The following is a 20017-nucleotide window of genomic DNA, read 5'->3' as shown; positions in this document are numbered from 1 at the left end:
ATGACCATCACACTTAGAAATCAAGAATATACAAAGCATTGTTGATGTACCTTGGGAGCTCGATTAGAACTGTCATCTACAGAAAGATCATCTGCAGATGTTTCTGGAGGAGAAATAGGCCGTCCAGGAACAGTCTTTGCTGGTATCTCATTCCTATTTGCATCTGAGCTTTGTACTGCATGTGCATTGATATTTTTAGCAACCCCTGCATCCAATCTCTGGCTTAAGTCACACTGTGCAGAGTCTGTTGCTGAATTTTGCCTACTAGATTCTGGAACGGTGGCTTCATCATGATCTGGAAATGATTTTGAGCTCATATCAGATGAGTCGTCACCAGTTCTTCCTTCAGACGGATGGCAGCACTCAACCATTATATCCAAAAGCAAGTCAATGATTGCTTGCTGCAAGACTTTAACCCCCATCAACAGATTCATTAGACTGGGTGAATTAGCATCACCCCTGCTGGCCTCTTTCTTCCCACCATTGATACAGGATAGCTTGGTTGGAAGAAGTAAGCATTTCACCTTAGCAGGGTCCTCAAGATAAACACGAAGGCCAGTCAGGAATCCAGCTATTGTTCCAGCATCCATTAGAAGCTTCTCCCGCAAAGTGACCTGAGGTTGTGAAGAATTATCTCCGTATGTGAGGTGAAACCCAGCTTGTGAGAGGAAATTTCTGAAAATCTCTTCTTCATCACCACTTATCTCTTCACTGTCATCCGAGTCGATGAGTTCATCTGGATCTGTTGATAATGCATCCTGATCATCCTCTAAAGCAAAAACCTGTCAAAGAAAACCCAATGTCACCAGATAAGAGATTCTTGATGTACATAAAATTGGCAGATAGAATTGTATTAAGCATGAGCCAAAAGAAAGGAATTTGAAAAAGTATCCAATTCTGTTTGGCTTTGCCCATAGAAAATAATGTATAGTCGCTGGTAAATAACAAAATACAAAATGGTCCACCTAATGAGTGGATGGGACTGACTTTTACACCTGGTGATTCTCATATGGGCCAACCTATTGGACAAGCTGGATGTTGTGTGCACATGACATGTTCAAAGTTATCCACTGGGTGGATGGTAACTATTCATCCAACCGATTGGATACAAATATCTATGCATACATATACATATATAAATATATAGCATAAGGAGAAGACGACAACAAAACTGCAAATCTCTATAAAATATCCCATGTTTTAATGCTCATGATTCACTATGTTGATGCAACAGCAAATGTTAACAGAAGGGTAGTCAATTTTGGCAGGACTCATAAAAATTATATCAACCATACAAGATCAGAGTAAATCATGTGTAAAAAATTAAATGCTGTTCTGGTGTATGCTGCATTAAGCAACAATTAGGAAGCAAACCCACAAAGGATCAACTACTTTAGGCTTTTAAATTTTTATTTGGCAATAAAGCATTAAACGAAAAGCCTTTTTTTACAATTTTGGCAGACATCTGGTGCAAAGTTGGACTGAACAAAAAACTAGTGGTGGGCTTAAGTGTGTGTATGGATGCTCAACTGAACTGAATGGCAATTTGTTCAATCAACTGTATAGAGGAAATGAGCAAAGTGGGGCACATCACCCTTTAATAGTTCATAACAGTGGACAAACACCTAGTGGCAGTTCCATGCATATCAAGGCAGACTCGAGATGATGGCAATTGCAACTACAGGCTAATTCCTCATTATAAATGGAGCAGTCTAGCTTCACTTTGGTTATTTACTGTCAATTGGATTGAATTACTGCAATTCGAGTTGATTGAGCATCCAAACACAGTCATTGTCTACTCTAATGGATGGATCAGCACTCAAAAGACCAAACGGATTGAGAAAAAGAGTAGCGACTAAAGGCCTCATTTCAAATCATACATATATATATATGAGAAAATGCTCACATCCAGCCGGTTGGACAATAAGTTACTGTACACCCAAAGGATAACTTCCACCCTATCATGTGCATCCGACATCCACCCCATCCAGTAGGTAGGCCTCACCATGAAGATGACCTTCTGTACAAATCAGCCCCATCCACTCATCGTGGGCCACACGTTAGAACTAACGTATAGGTATAGCCACTGTTAAATAACAAAATACAAGTGTGGTCCACCTGATGAGTGGATAGTGCTGATTTGTACAGAAGGTCATCTTTACGGTGAGACCAACATGCTGAACGCACATGATAGGTTGGAAATTATCCACTGTGTAGACAGTAACTTATGGTCCAACCAGTTGGATGTGGCATGTGTCTGAGAGAGAGAGAGAGAGAGAGAGGCATATGGCTGGATATAAAGACTGGTGGTGTCCACACTCACCTCTAGATCTGCAAACTCGAACCAGGGGCAGGAATCAATGATTTCACAAACAAAAACCATTGTGTCACGTACAAGAAATCCTGCATCTGCCTCCAGCATATCAGAGACCTTCATGAACTGGAGAACAGAATTGTTCCATGTTTTTGTACAGATAGATGATTCCTTCCACACATTTTTTGCAGGGTTCTTTTGATTAACCACAGCCATCCTGTATCTAACCCAGAAGTTCTTATCAGGATCGCTTCCAGACGATTGATCACTTTCCAGGTAAATGCATATTGTATCGAAGGACTCATATACACCTGAATCACAATAGAAATACTTATGTTGAAGGAGACATCTGATATAAGGCAGAAAAAAGAATAAGTGCAACAGATCTTTATTGACCCACCTATCCGCAGCTCACATCCGCCAGCTTGAAAGAACTTGCTAAAGATCTTCCGTGTTTCCATTATTTCCTTGAAGGATAAGAAATTCTCCACCTTCCAAGTAAATGAACCTCTTTTACCGTCCTTATTGGTTAGAGAACCCAGGCCACTCAAATCCAGCTGCTGATCACAAAAACCTTGCATTATGGATGTCTCCTTTAAGATGAGAACCTCTGCTGAGAATACGACCGTGTCCTGAATGAGGAAGCCTGAATCCTGGTCAAAAAGACTTGTGAGAGTCACAAACTCACGCCAGCCCCAATCTTTTGCAGCTTTGGAGTAGCGGTTCTGCGATTCCTTTGAAACTGACTTTTCCTCCATTTTCTGATTCACAACCGATAGCCGGTGGCTCACAAAACAGCTCCAATCACTACTGGTGTTACGGGAATCAGTAACCTCGAGGAACACCGAAAGGTGGCATGGTGGTTGAGACTGCCCTGATTGAAGAAACCAAGGTCTAGCATAAATGGGTGCATAATCCTACACCTTAAATCTTACAAAACAAAGTACTCATATTACCAATTTATCAGGCACAGGGCCTGTTGAGAATGTTCTAGGAAAGCAGGGCAACGAGACGCGAATGCAACTATATAATAGGCTGGACACGATAATATCACAAACTCATTTTGAGTATGCTTGCACAGCAGGAGCATAGGGCGCATCCTGCCACACACATTTTGCAGGATGCACCAAACACCTCGCACTGCAAAATGCACCTGGATTGAGCCTCATTCCACATCATTTTCATTCTGGGGGTACATCCAGACATGCCTGAAATATACAATAAAGAAGACATGGAAGAAATATATAAAGCTAAGACAAGTGCAGTCCACAAATAAAACAATAGCATGCAATTACAAGAATATCATTATGGCGTGAAGTTCAGACCAAAACAGCTCCATCATATATTTGGCCCTTGTGTATATTTTTCAAGGTCATTGACCTACTGGGTCCTAATGTGGATGGTCCATAAGCCGAAAGGCAAGGCAATCAGACTGTGGTAACCAGTCATCAGTAACCTTAAAAAAGGCAGCACTAACTCAAGAAATAAGGTGACAAATGGTCTACATTCAACCAGAAAAATTCACAACAGCCAGATGGCCAGAGACGTCCAACAATGCAAACAGGAACAATCACAACATATGCACAATGAAGAAATAGGTCCTAAACACCCAATTTGCTAGTCCTACAGCCCATTCTATGGACCCCAAGTGGATTTGTTTTTAGGTTTTCAAGCATAAATACATCCAATTTGTGATTGTGGCTTGATTCTTTGGAATCATTATTCAATAAAGATCTTGGGAGGATCTTGTGTGTCATCAAGTCATTAATGGTTTTGGAGATTTGTGTCTTCGTGAATCTTTAATAGGATTTTAATAGTTTTTATTTTGGAAAGATTTTTAAAGACTTAGAAATTAGAATCTTGAAGTTGTTCTTATTTCCCTTTCTGAATTTGAAATTTAGAATTCAATCTTTAGGATATGATTTAAATCTAAAATTAGCGAAGTCCATTTTGTACCATCTCTTTGGATCTTTATCTTTTGTATTTTGATCTATATGTACGAGGCCTGTAAAGCCAACTGTGAATAGAGTCAATGAATAATAGATTGGAACAAAAATTTCCTGAGTTTAGGGAGAAAACCAAAAAAGAAATAATAACAACAATAATAATAATATACTTCAAATAATAATAATCTCTTGAATTGTGTGGTTTGTGCAAACACTTGTTCCCCTCCTCTTCTTTCTTATTCACAACCTAAAATCAGATTGGTATCAAAGCAAGTTCATATGCGGGCTTGTGTGAGATCTATGGCAAGCATTGAGAGGAAAAAGTGAGGAGATGTGATGGTGTGGAGGAAACACTCCATGAGATTTCAATCAACTGGATAAATTTGACAAAGCCACCACAAAATCAAGGAGTATCTTCTCATGCTTGAGAAGGTGAGAAGGTAGCAATGTCGTGGACTCAGATGTTAGCAGTTCCAACAGTGTTCCATCGACTGTCTTAATAGCTTGGTGGTTGATGGGTGTGAATGGACAGAAGGGGCGTGTGACGCAACTTTAAACATTTACAAGAACCTTCTCTCAAAGGAAGAATTGAATCGGCCGACCCTCAACAATCTGGCTTTCAATAGAATTGGAGAAGCCAAAGCAATCTGGATACAAAGGCAGGCAGATGAGGAGAAAATCTAGGAGGTGGTTAAAACCTTGGGAAGAGACAAAGCCCCGAGGCCAGATGGCTATCCCCTTGCCCTTTTCCAAAGTTTCTGGGGAGGTGAGGAAAGTGGACTCGATTGAATTTGTGTTCAAGTTCTTTGTTCGAGGCTGACTTTCAAAGGAACTAGGAGCATCTTTCATCGCGCTCATCCCCACGAAAGGAGGTGTGGGGAACTTGGTCGACTCTCGGCCTATCAGTTTGAATGGCAGTCTAGATAAACTGTTGATAAAAATCCTAGCATCAAGGTTGCATAAGGTCATGAGGTCAGTAACATCGAAATCCCAAGGGGCATTTCTATATGGGAGACATTTTAGATGATGCACTGGTGAAGCATGAATTCATTGACTCCAAACGTCGACCGGGCTCTCCAGGCATAGTGTGTAAGCCAGACATGGAGAAGGTTTATGATTATGTGGACTGGCAGTTTGTGGGCTATATGCTGGACAAGTTGGGGTTTGGCACTAAGTGGTAGGGATGGATGAAGGAATACATGGGATTGTCCCATTTTTTTGTTCTTGTGAATGGTTTGGCAAAGGGGTTCTTTAAAAGCTCTCAAGGCCTTAGGCAAGGCGATCCCATTTCTCTATTTCTTTCATTACAGTGGCAGAGGCACAGTAGGATGCTCAACAAGGCAAGGGAGGAAGGCCTTGTGGAAAGTTTTGTGGTACAAAATGCAACTTTCAGCTCTCCCATCTCCAATTTGCTCACGGCACCCTTCTCTTCTACAAGGTGGATCACTTACAACGGGACAACCTACGTAAGGTCATTAAATGCTCTGAGGTAGTGCCAAGTTAGAAGGTTAATATACAAAAAAGAAAGATTATAGAACTCCGATTAAGGAAAAAGTGGAGATATTTGCAAACATATTTGGGTGCAAGAGAGGCAAACCTCCGTCGACATGCCTTACTCTTCTGTTATGTATTAGGAAACCAATTAAGCACCTACGGGAAACAATTATCAAAGGAATTCACGGCGCACTCTCAAGATAGGAAGGGAAAACCCTATCCCTCAGGGGGCACATCTAGTTGATCAAGGCCATATCTAATAGACATTATACTATATGGTTCTATTTCATTACCCTGCAAGCGTGATCGAGAGGATTGAGAATATTCAAAGAGACTTCTTGTAGAAAGGAGCGGAAAGAAAATTCATCTAGTTAATGTGGGGGAGTGTTGTAAACCCAAGGAGATGGGGAACCTTCAATACATTTTAGTTAAATGGCTATGGAGGTTCGGGGAGGAAAAGGAGAGTTTATGCTAAAAAGTTCTCTTGCAAATATGGCGTGGAAAGCGTGCAGTGTTTCCTAGCATATACTCTAGATATAGAATTTATGGAAAGAGATCTTTAAACTGTTACATTATGGGCCGCAACGATCGAAATTGTTTTTATGTGAGGAAATTGAAAATTAATGGACAAATTGGAAACAAAAATGAGAGGATTCCAAATATGTATTATTTTCTAATTTTGGACAATATTTATGATAGTGTAACGGGTCATTCCTTGGTAAGAATATTGCTCGAGTTGCATAATGATTTTATTAACCTGAGAGGCTTAGACTAACTTCAAAATTCCCATATTTAATTTTCTAAATATCATATAAATGATTCAAAATAAATAAGATTATATGAGCATGAATCTAATAATGAAACAATCATATATTTATATTTATATAACCATTTTACCACAAACAATCATAGTATAGTTGTATAGGTCCATAAGATGTTAATGTATGAAGTATAAAGTGGACTTAACTCATAACTAGTAAAGTGATATTAAAAGGCAAACATAAATACAAAAATATTACTTGTTATGGGTAAAATGAGGCTAAAACAAATGTATGAGACAGATGAGTTGAGCAGCCAAACTCGATGACTATGATCACTTGAGGCCCGAAAAATCACCCCAACCTTTTATGTCGACCGATGACTTTGGAGGTCGGTCTTGTTCGCCGACCTCAAGAGATGACCTCGACCTCAAGTACCTCGGAGGTCGGTCTTATTCGCCGACCTCAAGAGATGACCTCAACCTCAGGTACCTCGGAGGTCGGTCTTGGATACCAACATCGGCCTCAGAAATCGACGAATACAAATATCCTTAGAATATATAAAGATAAGATTGTCATCCGAGATCTTCGTAGAGGATCAAGCTGATCGAGTTAAAGATCAAGGATATTCTTGAAGATAGAGTCCGACTCCAATACGGCACCTCCAACCAGCAAATCAACTCGGATACGAGACCGCCTGGAAAACCTATAAATACACCCCATGCGATGAGTAAAGGTACACACAACTATCCTGATTCTATTACACCTACTGTGAGTCCATTTCATGACTTAGGCATCGGAGGGTCTCCGGCCTTAACCGACGCCCCCAATGTCTTCTCTTGTTCTCCATTAAATCACAGATACTCTAGCTCGCAGGAGGTGAGGCAGGATCGACCAGATTTTTAACCAACGCCCCCAATGTCTTCTCTTGTTCTCCATTAAATCACAGATAGTCTAGCTCGCAGGAGGTGAGGCAGGATTGACCAGATTTCTGCATCAACATTACTCACCAATCATGTCACAACCAGAAAGAAAATCATGCTGCCTGTAGCTGCTCAACCTCAACATTGCCATCATCCGATTGTGGAATGGGGGTCACATATTTATAATAACCAAAGGGAAAAACCATGACAATGAAAGCCGAAGATGATTTATCACAATCATTATTGCCATTGGGCATCTATAGTGTCAAGCTCGAATAAGAATAGTCGTGCCAGAGGTAGACTCATAATCATAGCCATAACCTTACTGGTATTGTTGAGTCTGTGATTGCAATGAATGAATCAGACCTAGATCTGGATACCTATACCCCCATATCCTACTCCATGTGAAACATATCCAAGACTAATCCAACAAGAAAGTTCCTCAGGAGCCTCTCTAAACAGTTCATAGGCACATCCATATCCATAAGTTGTTCGATGTCCTACTAGTGCCCCATCTCCTCCAATGCCACTAATGTCGGCCTCCCCATGATGCTCATTCTCAGGCTAGTGGTATCATAAATCAGTATACTCATAAGTCCGGCACTTTTCTGTTCTATTAATGCTCATCGGCTTCAAACTGTGGACGGTTGTGCTCCCGTGTGCTAAACGACACCAAAAATATGACTAGGTGCGTCAAAATTGTCATCATCATTATCTGTCTTGGTTTTGTTACTACTCCTTTCTTAGGTCAAATCTTTAGTAACCCTCTACAAAATGTAGCACAACTCTCTTACTAGCTCACACACAATGCTGGGTCGTGCACTTAGACTTCCTTACTATCATTTTCTAAATGTTTCTCCCTTCGTTCCAACCAAAATAAAAGTTGATCATCTTCATCGTAGATGTAGTCTAAGTTTATTGGACAAAAGTAAAATCTGGTTCGCCACACGCTCCACATTCCATAACCTCAACTTTATGTTGTAATAGATGTATATAAATCAATCCAATATCATAGCATCTAACCTACTCTGCTTTGAATGAATTAGTGCAAAACAGTTCCAATTCCTCTCACAGCAAGAGGAAGAAGTCGTTTGGCTCAAAACTTTTATCGTTATTGTTTTGAAAGCCTTTGTACTTTCTAAAAAATGAAGCCACTAATCAATTATATAGAAAGAAAAACAACCTTACATTATGTAATAGTAATATTGTAAATGCACCACTCTGCATCACTAATAAAACAATTTTTATTACTATTACATAATAGTAAAAATTGCCCCTGCAAAGTCCACATATTTCCAACTGTGGACAACATGCCAAAACATCCATATTGTTTTAACTTTTAAGCACCAAAATAACAAAATGTGTACACAATAGATAACCGATAATTAAAGAGTTGAACTCACTTTGTTTAACGCCATTATTTACATATCTAAATCAATCTCTAATCTCTTCATCACATTTTTTAGCCCAACTTGCACCTCTTCATCTTCAACAAATGATGCAGCATACTGGAATCTCAAATTTGAATAGCAGCCTACATTACAATAATAAAAACAATAAAGGACTTCAACGATTATATCATAAACTTAGTAATAACTAATAAGTGCATAGTGAACATGCATGAGACATTACTAGAATTAAATATTGCACATCGCTTCTATTATTATATACTACATGAAGGTCGTAGGGAAGTTGATTTGTCTAATGTTTGTCGATCATCTTCTAATAATCTTTATAGTTCTCACAATCATGACGATGGCAGGTTCTGTTTTATCCATGGCTTTCATGGAGGAAGCCCATAGAAGGTATCTTGTTGGATTCTGCAAGATAAAGGACTCTCATCAGTGGTTCTATTACCTTCGGGAATTTATTTTTATTTTTTTGAACAATGCATAAATTTTATTAAGGCTGCAGCCAAAATGTACACATATACAAAGAAGACAGAACAAAATCTCACAAATCAAGCCAACACTCTAGAAACCAAGCAATGGATTTCGATATATACAAAGAAGCCAAAGAACAAATTCTCACAAATGTCGTCACTTCCTCGAAATGCCAACCTCTAATATATCGCTCTTGTTAATATTTATCTTCAAGCTTGAGACCGCTACAAAGCACACTATTATCAAATGAAGATTATCAACGAACTCTTCCTCGGCGCCTCACATAGCAAAAGCATGTCATCTGCATATTGTAGGTGTGAAATCTGAAAATCGGACTCATCAACCCTAAAGCCTCTGTACCCTTATCAATCATTCTACCAAGAGCTTCCATAACCACCACGAACAAATAGGGTGACAATGGATCTCCTTGTCGCAGCCCTCTAGATGACGAGAAGAAGCCATTCGGAGACCTATTTACTAAAATCTAGAACTTTGCCGACGCCACACATGCCTTGATCCAAGCCTACCATTTTTAGACACATCCCAATCAGCCTAGCATGTAATTGAGAAAATCTCAATCCACGTGATCATACGCTTTTTCGATATCCAACTTGCAAACCACTCCTTTTGAGCCCATCTTATTACATGAGTCTATGCATTCATGCGCCACCAAAGCACTATCCACTATTTTTTGATCCGCCACAAAAGCCCCTTGGGGTCTAGATATAACATCCCCGATTACCTCTTTAGATCTACCTTTGTGCGCTTCCAATGTTCCCTTGATAATAGCCTCTTATAAAACTTAACTATCGCCGCAGAAACTTTAATTTTACCTTCTATTCTCTCCCCGTCCATTACTACTTGATAATAGCCTCTTTAGATCTACCTTTGTGCGCTTCCAATTTTCCCTTGATAATAGCCTCTTATAAAAACTTAACTATCGCCGCACAAACTTTAATTCTACCTTCCATTCTCTCCTCGTCCACTACTACTGACTTAATTTTGTTTACTCTCGCTCTTGCATAGAAGTCAGCATCGAGTCGAGTTGGACCGGATTGGGTCCAACTCGACTCGGTCCGAAACTTTCAATAGGCTAACCCGAACTCGATCCGAACCGAGATCGAGTCCGGGTCCTCTAACTCGATCCGATCCGTCGCATTGCTGGCCTGACCCGATCCGAGTCCGACTCAGTCAGGGAAACCGAGTCCGACTCGATCAGGGAAACCGAGTCAAATCGGGTTGGGTACGGTTCAGATCGAATTCTTTGTTTCAATGGTAGACGTTCAACCCCCACTGCTTTTTGCAGTGTGGTCCACTTGATCTTTAGATCTGTCTTATTTTTCGACTCAGCCTTAAGACAAGCTCGCCAAATGGATGGACAGTTTGGATATAACACATACCTCATGATGGGACCCACAATGACGTCAATGCACCAGCTGGCATGGTACATGGTACACCTGTCAGTCCACTTACGTACAAACGTTGAGAGGGGTTACAGCTTACCCTCCCATTAAAACATTCATGATCATTTTTTGGGCCCACCAAGGTGTGGTTCACGAATCCAGACCATCCATTGTGTGTGTCCCACTTGGATGAGGAGTCAGACCAAGTTTCAGATGCATCTAAATTTTAGGTGGGGCCTCACCAAGTGCTTTTATATGTTTTAGGAATGTCTTCACATGATTTTAGATGGTATGGTCCACCTGAGTTCCATATACGGCTGATTTTTGGGATATCCCATAATTTAAAGGGGACCCATCAAATGCAAAGTGTTGATGTTCGACACACATCACGGTGGGGCCCACACAGCTCGACCTCATGGGAAGTTCCCATGAGCTCGACGGCATAGAACATTTTCCCTCCGTCTCTGTGTCAGAGCTCGGTGCTCGATGCACCTCGAGCCTTGAGCACAGCTGCACAGAGGAGGGATTGGCTACTCCCCCTACCACCAGCCAATGGCTAATAGTCGGTGCTTTGTGGACCCCACCATGATGTCTTTATTTCATCCATGCCGTCCATCTATTTTTCTAGATCATGTTATGGTATTAAACCAAAAATGAGGTATATCCCAATCTCAAGTGGACAACATTACAGTAAATAGTGTTGAATGAACATTGTGCGGATTGGGTCGGATCGGATAGAATCGGATCCATTCGGATCGGATTTCGGATCGGTCCGGATTGACCACTGATCGGAACTCGATCCGACGTACGATTGGATCTGAGTGGTCCTACTCGATCTGCACCGATCCAGGCCTTCGGTTCGGGTCGGATCCGCCGGATTGGGTCGGATTCTGCCCAGCTCTACTCTTGCACTTGATCTAAAAAAAAGGACCGAAAAAGAGAACCACCATCCCCTTATTAGATCAGAGAAATCATCGACCTCTAACCATGAGATTTCAAATCTGAACAGTCTTGGGCCCCAATCCTCCTCATCCAATTCTAACATTATTGGACAATGATCTGATATAGGCCTTGGCAAACCTCTTTGATGCACATGCAGATACTTTTCTAACCATTCTGCAACCAGTAAGAAATGATCTAATTTCGACTTGAGTGCCTTAACCTAACCATTTGACCAGGTGAACCTAACCATTTGACCATGTGAACCTAACCACCCCCATTGGTAGATCAACTGATCATTCTTTGAGATCCATTCAGAAAAATTCCTCATGCTAAGGGTAATCCTTCCCCCATTGGACTTCCAAATGGAAATCGCACCACATTGAAATCACCAGCTAGACACCATGGGGAGTGCCATTTGTTCCAACATGCATCCAATTCAGCCAAAAACTGAGCCCTATTTCTCGGCTTGTTTGGCCCATAAACCATTGTAAAAGTCCAGGTATATCCTGAACCAATTTCTTTGAGAATGAGAGAGAAATAAAACTGACGCCTGAAACAGTCCTCCGACCCCCAGACATTCAAGTTCCAAAATCACCAAAATGCCGCCTGACATTCCATCTGCATCTAAAGACTCCCACAATTTGGATGGCCCTTTGCACAATGAATCTACTAATTTTTTGTCTATTCCTTGCATCTTGGTCTCTTGAAATGCTAATAGTTGAACTTTACATTTATTGCACATATCGCTAATTTGTAATCTTTTTTGTCGACTCCCCAGCTCGCGCACACTCCAGCTTAATAACTTCATAAGAAATAACTAAACCCTTGTTGACCTCGATTGGCGGTATCATCTGAGAGCGCTGAATTTAGGAAGATGCAACTTCCAGGCCTAACACCTCCTGATTTTGATTTGATTCCATGATTTGTTGTGTGTCTTGGCCATATTTTAATGGTCCCTTTCTTCCACAAACTCAAACAAAGCCACATAATCTTCAAGTTTTTCCCCAAACATTACCCCTACCAATCGAGCAATCTCTCTTGATACTATACACAGTTCATACCCTAGACCATTGATACCTTTTTCCCTTTACCTCTTCATACTGCTACCCCTTTGCGGGACTCTTTCCGACAAGGCTGACCTGAAATCCCCCGTCGCCAGAGCTGTCTGATCTCTATCTCTGCTATCGGACTGACACTCTGAGGCTCCATCCATACTGATAGACATCCATCTGGGCTGCCTTTCTCATCTCCATGCACGACCTCCTCTATCAAGATGCCTTCATCCATAGGCCTTCGGGTCACCTCCATGCTTGCATTTTCGCTTGCGGGAAGTAAGCGATCATTTTCATTTGTTTGGAGAGAAAAGGACATTTTGGTGCAAAAATCGAGATCAAAAGGCGTGTGATAACAGAAGCCCAATCGTGAGTTTTTGTTAATTTAAACCAGTTTCTCTTGTTTAAATTGTTTGGAATCTCTAGAATGAAGTTAGTAGTCCATGATTTTGCATGTTTTGCATGCTCAAATCATGGATTTGAACTTTTGATTGTTTTATTTCGGAAAATTTGGGAATTCTGGATAAATTCCAAAATTTTCCTAATTTCGCCCATTTAACTTGCAAATAAAATGTGGAAAAATCATGTTAAAATGCTTGGAGGCTAATCCACAGATGGACGGGACTTTTTGTAATTTAAAAAAAAAAATTACATTGATGAGATGTTAGTTATGCCTCTCATATTTACGCATTTATGAGGTGCATGCTAATATTAACATCATCCACACTAATTTATTTTAAAATTTTAATTTAATTTTAAAAAAATTGTAAAAAATAATTTTTCAGAGAGAACAACAATTTATCAAGAAGCTGAAAAGGCGAAAAAATAATGGCAAAAGCTTGCAAGCTAAAGGGGTCGAGATGGACGCTCACCTATGCTAAAATTAATAACTCTAAAACTGACCTCTTCTGTATCCCTCCTACCATTACAGCCATCTGCGGAATTATCTTGAAGGAGGGCATCCATCGGCTGAGAGATAAACACCTTCAGACCTTTGTTTTTCTTGATATATCTAAGCTTAATTTTTGTTGATATTCTAGGTGCCAGAATCAAACTCCAAAATGGCGAAAGCTTATCAACTTTATCAAATCCTTCTTCTTCCTAGGAGATATGCCTATATGTCCGTGGTGTGCATGCCTTTATCTCTCGCTTGGGGTATCAAACTAGTGTTTTTTCTAGGCATCACAAAAGCCTTCTTATGAAACTAGTTAATGCCCCTTTGAGCTCTTCTTCGCATCGAGCCCACATTTCTCCTTTTGACCTCCTAACCTGAGATGTGGGTTTTTTCTTCTTTTTCTTCTTCTTTTTTCTTAGGGGGTTAGGCCTTCTTGTTGTTGTACTCCTTTTAGGCTCTGCTTAGGTTAGTAATAAGAGAGTCAGTCTTTCTTGCTTTACTAATAACAAAACAAAAAAGCGAGAAAAGAATACAACCCGACACAAAATCAAAAAGATAAAGAAGATTCACAGCCGAGATCTACCACCCCCTCCGCCGTGGCAAGCCCACAAAAGATCATCCACTGTCTTCGACATTACCCAATCGATATGAAGCAAAAATAGAAAATGATCCCAAACTTTGCTGACAAAGGAGCAATGCAGAAAAAGGAGAATCTGTCCAAGATGTGGCATTTTGTTGAATCTGGACAGAAGAAAATGTTAATTTAGCATCTCTCAATACTAGCAATTCTTTGGGAGACTTTAGTTAGAACACAACAATATGAACTTTAACAACAAGTCGGCGATGACTCCAGAGAGTGTTCTTCAAGGCTAAGTGGTTACTGGTGGAAGATAGACGAGCATCTTGGATGGATCGAAGAATCCATCAATTGATCAATGAATGGATTAGTTAATGGAGAAGACAACGGATCGATAGTAAATTAATAGAGAGAAGATTCTTAAATTTGATATGGACGTGAAGGGGGCAATGCAACAACATCAGAAAACCAATCAAGGAGGAGGATGCAATTACCATTCCAACATGTGAAGCAAGTAGTTCGACTATCAATTAAGAGATGCAAAGCATCCATCCAAGAGGACATCCACCATGAGGAAGCAACATGCTCTACCAATCCAACCAACGAAAGAAATTTGTGAGAAGCACATTGGCCTCCATCATGCCTTCAAAAAAAAAAACATCAGCCTCCATCATCGGATCTTGTCAAAGCCTACGAAGGATTGAGACAAAGGCGGTTGTTGCCAATGGACTGATATTGGCTTCAACTCGAGGATAAGTCTTTTTTCTAAGCCGCAAGGAATAATGTAAGTAGGAACGATGACAAGAAGCGTGCGATCAAGATGTCAGCCCCAAAAGTCCAATTGATGGGTCTTATAGCCCATTCATGGCCCCAAAGATGGAGTTATGTTTTGAGCTTTTTTAGGATATATGTCCCATGTGTTCTTGTTGATTTTTTGGACTCTGGTAAAGATCATGGGGGATCTTATGGTTTTTTTGTTTTTTTGTTTTTTTTTTTTTTTTTTTTTTTTTGGATGGAAGGGTGATCATGGGGGATCATTAATAGGATCTTATGTGTCAAACATAAAATTTTCTGTTTTGGGAGATTAGCGTCTTGAGGAATCTTTAAAAGGAGCTTATGTGTCATTAACTCATTAGTAGTTTTATTTTGGGAAATCTATTAAGACTTGGGCCTTGTTTGGTAACCACACAAAAAATAAATAAATAAATAAATATTTGAAGCAAATTTCTATTGAAATAAAATTTTGGAAACTTAGTTCTAGAAAACTAATTTAATGTGTAAACGTTGTTTAGATGGCATTGCCTATTTTATCTATTTTTCTAAACATATTGTTTTTCCATCCATTTTTGGAAACATTCTTTCATAAAATAATGCAATATGATGACAATCAAAGGTATACCCTAATTCATGGACAACCAAAATTATTGATTGGACCTCTACTATAATCAAGATGGACAATTTATTTTCCTAGGCATGGATTAGATGGTTACAACCATCAAATCAAAGTGACTTTGAAATAGATGAGGAAGCAAAGGTATGGCCTACATAATGGACTGTTCAAATCACTAATTGAAACTCTGTCATAATATTGACCATCACTTTTCTAGCCATTTATCGGAAGGTTGGGAGCATCAGATCAAAGAGACTTTCAAAGGGATCATCATCAAAGGTGGGCTCCACAAGGTTAATGTCCCAGATCACTAGACCTCTATGGTATGGTGAATAGGAAAACACTTGGGTACCTCCCCTAGGTACCCGTTGAGGTTACTTTCCCTGGCATGGGTAAATGATTCAGCATGCATGAAATCCACGTTCGCTACCTGTACACAACTTTTTTGGCCTTGATCCTGGAAATCAGGTTGATTCAACGCTAGGGCCACCCCATAAAATCACACCTAAAACCTCTAAATTCATGCGGTATGGCCCACATGCATGTTGGAATAATGTGATTTTTGGCTAATTCTTTCATCCTGATGAGGAGCATTAGCGGAATCGATTGAACGGCATACAAAAATTAAAATGGGCCCTACACAAAACCAATAGTGTGTGTCCCATCCTAACATTTCTCCTTGTGATGTGACTGGCCTGTATTTTGGATCATGACGGTACTTGGTATTAATGTGGAAATTAGGTAGTAAACCATTTCGATGGTTTTGATTCCATACAAACCATACAAGTGGGCCCAATGCGTGACCGTTACTGTGACTGTGAGTACAAGCTCATCCAAAAATAATGCAGATCATACATTTTCAAGTTGTCACAATTAAAGACAAATCCAATTTCTTAGCCAATGTAACAAAAGTTACGTGGGACCCACACCCGTGATATCAATGTGAGATCCACTCGGTACATCATTTTTGTCATATCATGTTAGGTATTGAGAATGAAAATCAGTCAAATCTATAACTTAAGTGGACCACACCACAAGAAACAATGGAATGGAAACACCCACTACTAGGGTTGTACACGAACCGAGTTAGCTCAATTAGTTCGCTCGACTCAACTCGAAAAAGCTCGATTCGACTCGGTTCAAAACTGAGTTCGAGCCAAGTTAAGCTGATTTTTTGAGCTCGAAAAATTTCGAACTGAGTTCGAGCTTGACTCGACTCGGATCGAACCCAACTCGAATTGAACTTGGATCGAACCAGTTCGGTGACTCGGTTACTTTGATATTGATGTTGCTCACCAAGTGTTTGATGAAATGATTCAACAAAGTGTGGCTGGTGGCAAGGAAGGTATGTATATGAAACAAATACCCTTTTTTTCTTGATTTTTATGTTACTTAAAGTGTTTGATGAAATACCTGTAAAACCACTGCTGCTATTTTACATACAATGAGATTTTGAAGGTGCAGTCCATGTGTTTGTGAAAATGCTGCACAGGCGAACTCAGCTCGATCTTGGTTCGAACTCGGCTCGAACTGGCCCAAGTTGCTGACCGAACCGAGCCGAGCTGGCCAGTCAAGCTCGAGGACCGAGCCGAGCCAAGTTCGAGCTGAGGTTAGCAAGTGGCCAAGCCAAGTCGAGTTGTGCCCAACTCGACTCGGTTCGACTTGTGTACACCTCTACCCACTACTGAAACCTCCTTAGGTCCATCATGATGCTTATATGCCATCATATCGATTCATAAGGTCATTCACATCAGGAGGAAGGGAAAACACAAGCAGCAGCCTGATCCAGAACCTATGTGCACCCCAAGAAGGTTACAATAGCAACTGTTCAATCCCAACCATTTCATGTGTTGTGTGGCCCACTTGATTTTTGGATCCTACTCATTTTTGGTATCAAATCCTAATGTGAGCTAGCAAAACTAATGGCCATCGGACAGAGTAGATGTCACAAGAATTTGACAATGTGCCCCGCAGGGCTTTAGGTTACATGACGGAGTAACGTCGCCATCAGAAACTTAATACTTACGACAATTGGGTGGTTCAAAAATTTTACCAATAAAACAGCTCTATTGTCGTTTTAATCTCAACCAAAATTAAGATTTATTTAAGCTTTTAAAAAATTACATTTAATATGTAAAGCGGCTACCAAACATGGGGCTTTCTGAAAATTTGTTCAGATGACCGTGCATTTCTGCCAACCTATTTTTTCGACATCTACCATACAGGCCCTTAGAATCTTTTCTCTTTTTCTTATTCCTTTTTTTGGATTTGAAGTTTAGATGTCGATCTTTAGGATATGATTTGAATCTAAAACTCATAAAACCCAGATTTGTAAGAACTCTTTGAATCTTTACTCTTAAATCTTTATCTTTTGTAGTTTGATCTCTATAAGACCTTTACGGCCATATGTATGTATAAATAGAGCTGATGAATGGTATATTGAAACTTGTATATTTACGGACAAATATTCTCTTGCAAGGGGAATCAACCCCTTGAATAGTTTTTTGTTCTTTAAGAACCCGTTCTTCTCTTATTTTCTTCTTTCTCAGTCACATCCTATGTCATCGAACCCTTAATATTCTTGTCCTATGTTCCATTGACGAGGTGACCCACTATACGAATACTCCCAACCACCAATAGTATATGTTTATGGTGTGTTAAGGTGGGGATGACACTACATATAGCCTCTATAAAACACAGATTATAACTTATAACAGCATTTCTCATTCTCAAAAATATGCATAGTAAATAGCGAAGAGTGTCTGCATTAAACAAACAAAAGAGAATGTAGTAAACAAAGAAGAATCATAATAAGCTCAATTTCTTACTTTCTCACCTCTAGGATAAACAATCAATCGACAGTCCCTGTTACCAATTTGAAACCTCCTACTCTTGACGCAAAGACCTGTAATCTTCCTCTTCTTCAGAAGATCCTTCAACCTTGTGAAGTTCTCGATCCGCCATGTGAACTTCCCCATATGCCCGTCCGACTTCCTCAATCCAGCCCGCCCAGTGACCACCCCAGCATTCTTCGAGAAGCTATTCGACTCCCTGATAACATGAAAAGATGCACTGAAAACTGCCATATCATCCATGAGGAACCCAGCATCCAGCCCGACGAAATCGGACATCTTCATGTAATCATTCCACCCAAGGCTGGTATTATCTCCACCCTTGTTATCAGCAGCAAACCGCCCATAAGAGTCACGGTGCATGTGGTTTAGCCCGGCCCGCTGGTTCAATAATGACATGCGAAAGAGGCACCAGCAGCTGCGATCAGGACCAGCGGGCGACTTCTCAGTGTCCTTACTCTCCAAGCACATGGAGAGATAGTCTGTGCCACTTACAGAACTCTGATACACACTGATGCGTAGATTGCATTCGCCGGCAGGGAAAACAGGGCTCATTATTTTCTGAGTCTTGATCATTTCCTTGAACAAGCTGAAGTTGCGGACCTTCCACGTGAATTTCCCAGTTAAGGCGTCAGCGGCAGGCGGGCTGGAGGTGGATGGCTGGGATTCATTAACAAAGGTGACGGATTCATCAAGAATGAGGATGTCCGCAGCAATGACGAGAGCAGAGGAGGGTTCAGGGAGGAGGAAACCAGACTTGGGGTCAAGGATGGGGGCTGCTGGGGAGAAGTCACACCAACCGTGGGATTTCTTCTTTGGGGAGAAGCGGTGCCAGGAGTCGCGATGGACGGACTTGGATTCATCGAGGGGGTTGATTATGGAGAGACGGTAGCTGGAGAAGCAGTCGTACTTGGAAGCAGAAGCAGGGTCCACAAGCTGGAGGTAAACGGAGGAGTAGCCGGGGAGGGCCTGGGAATCGCCCTTGGGGTAGATGAGGAGGCGGCAGTCGTAGCCACCAACATCAAAGTACCGGCTCCAGATAGCACGAGCCTTCAGCCTCGGGAATTGGGAGATGACCCAGCGACAGGTGGCGGAGTAGGGCCCGCAGCGGTCGACGGTGATGGATTCTTGGCTGCTGCTGCCGATGGGTTCGCGGGTATTGGATGGGGTGGGATCCTCGGCCGGGGTGGAGATGGAGGAGAAGGATGACGGCGAACATGGTGGTGGGGATGATGACGGGGACGGTGGAGATGATGATGATGATGATGATGATGATGACGACGACGACGACGACGACGTGGCTTCGGAGGATGATCGGGTGGTGGTGTTTGGCTGGATCATATCCGATTCAGAAGGATGAGTATTGGATTCTTTTCCTTTTCCTCTTATCTATCTGATGCGGGGTGGGAGTGTTTGGATTTGTAGTGTTTGGATTGAGGTTTTGAGAGAGACGCGCAGGGCATTAAGCTGCGCACCCTCGATATTAAGTTACGCACCCCTTTTGTAGGGATTTTGATCAGGACGCGCCTATTGTGGCATGTACAGTGTAACAGTTTCGGTTCACCGCCATCTTCCATAATTATTTGTT

The 20017-nt window shown here is 41.0% G+C and overlaps 1 protein-coding gene across 2 annotated transcripts in view; it reads right to left on the bottom strand.

Moving 5' to 3' along the window:
* The window catches only part of LOC131258357 (uncharacterized), a 55755-nt gene extending 35810 nt beyond the window's left edge, over window positions 1-19945 (bottom strand). Inside the window, exons 1-4 of one of the 2 annotated variants that reach the window (XM_058259627.1) lie at window positions 18406-19945; window positions 2715-3183; window positions 2324-2625; window positions 51-782 (exon numbers count right to left, since the gene is read on the bottom strand). In XM_058259627.1, the coding sequence (XP_058115610.1) occupies window positions 51-782; window positions 2324-2625; window positions 2715-3183; window positions 18406-19770 (2868 nt within the window). In that variant the 5' untranslated portion in view covers window positions 19771-19945. Of the gene's footprint in view, window positions 1-50; window positions 783-2323; window positions 2626-2714; window positions 3189-18405 lie in introns of both variants that reach the window. The other variant, XM_058259628.1, reaches the window with a different exon arrangement.
* Window positions 19946-20017: the final 72 nt, after the last annotated feature.

This window comes from Magnolia sinica, chromosome 10, assembly GCF_029962835.1.
Source record: "Magnolia sinica isolate HGM2019 chromosome 10, MsV1, whole genome shotgun sequence".
Lineage (NCBI taxonomy): Eukaryota > Viridiplantae > Streptophyta > Magnoliopsida > Magnoliales > Magnoliaceae > Magnolia > Magnolia sinica.
The sequence above is the reverse complement of the archived record's forward strand: the minus strand, read 5'-3'. Positions and strand labels throughout refer to the sequence as shown.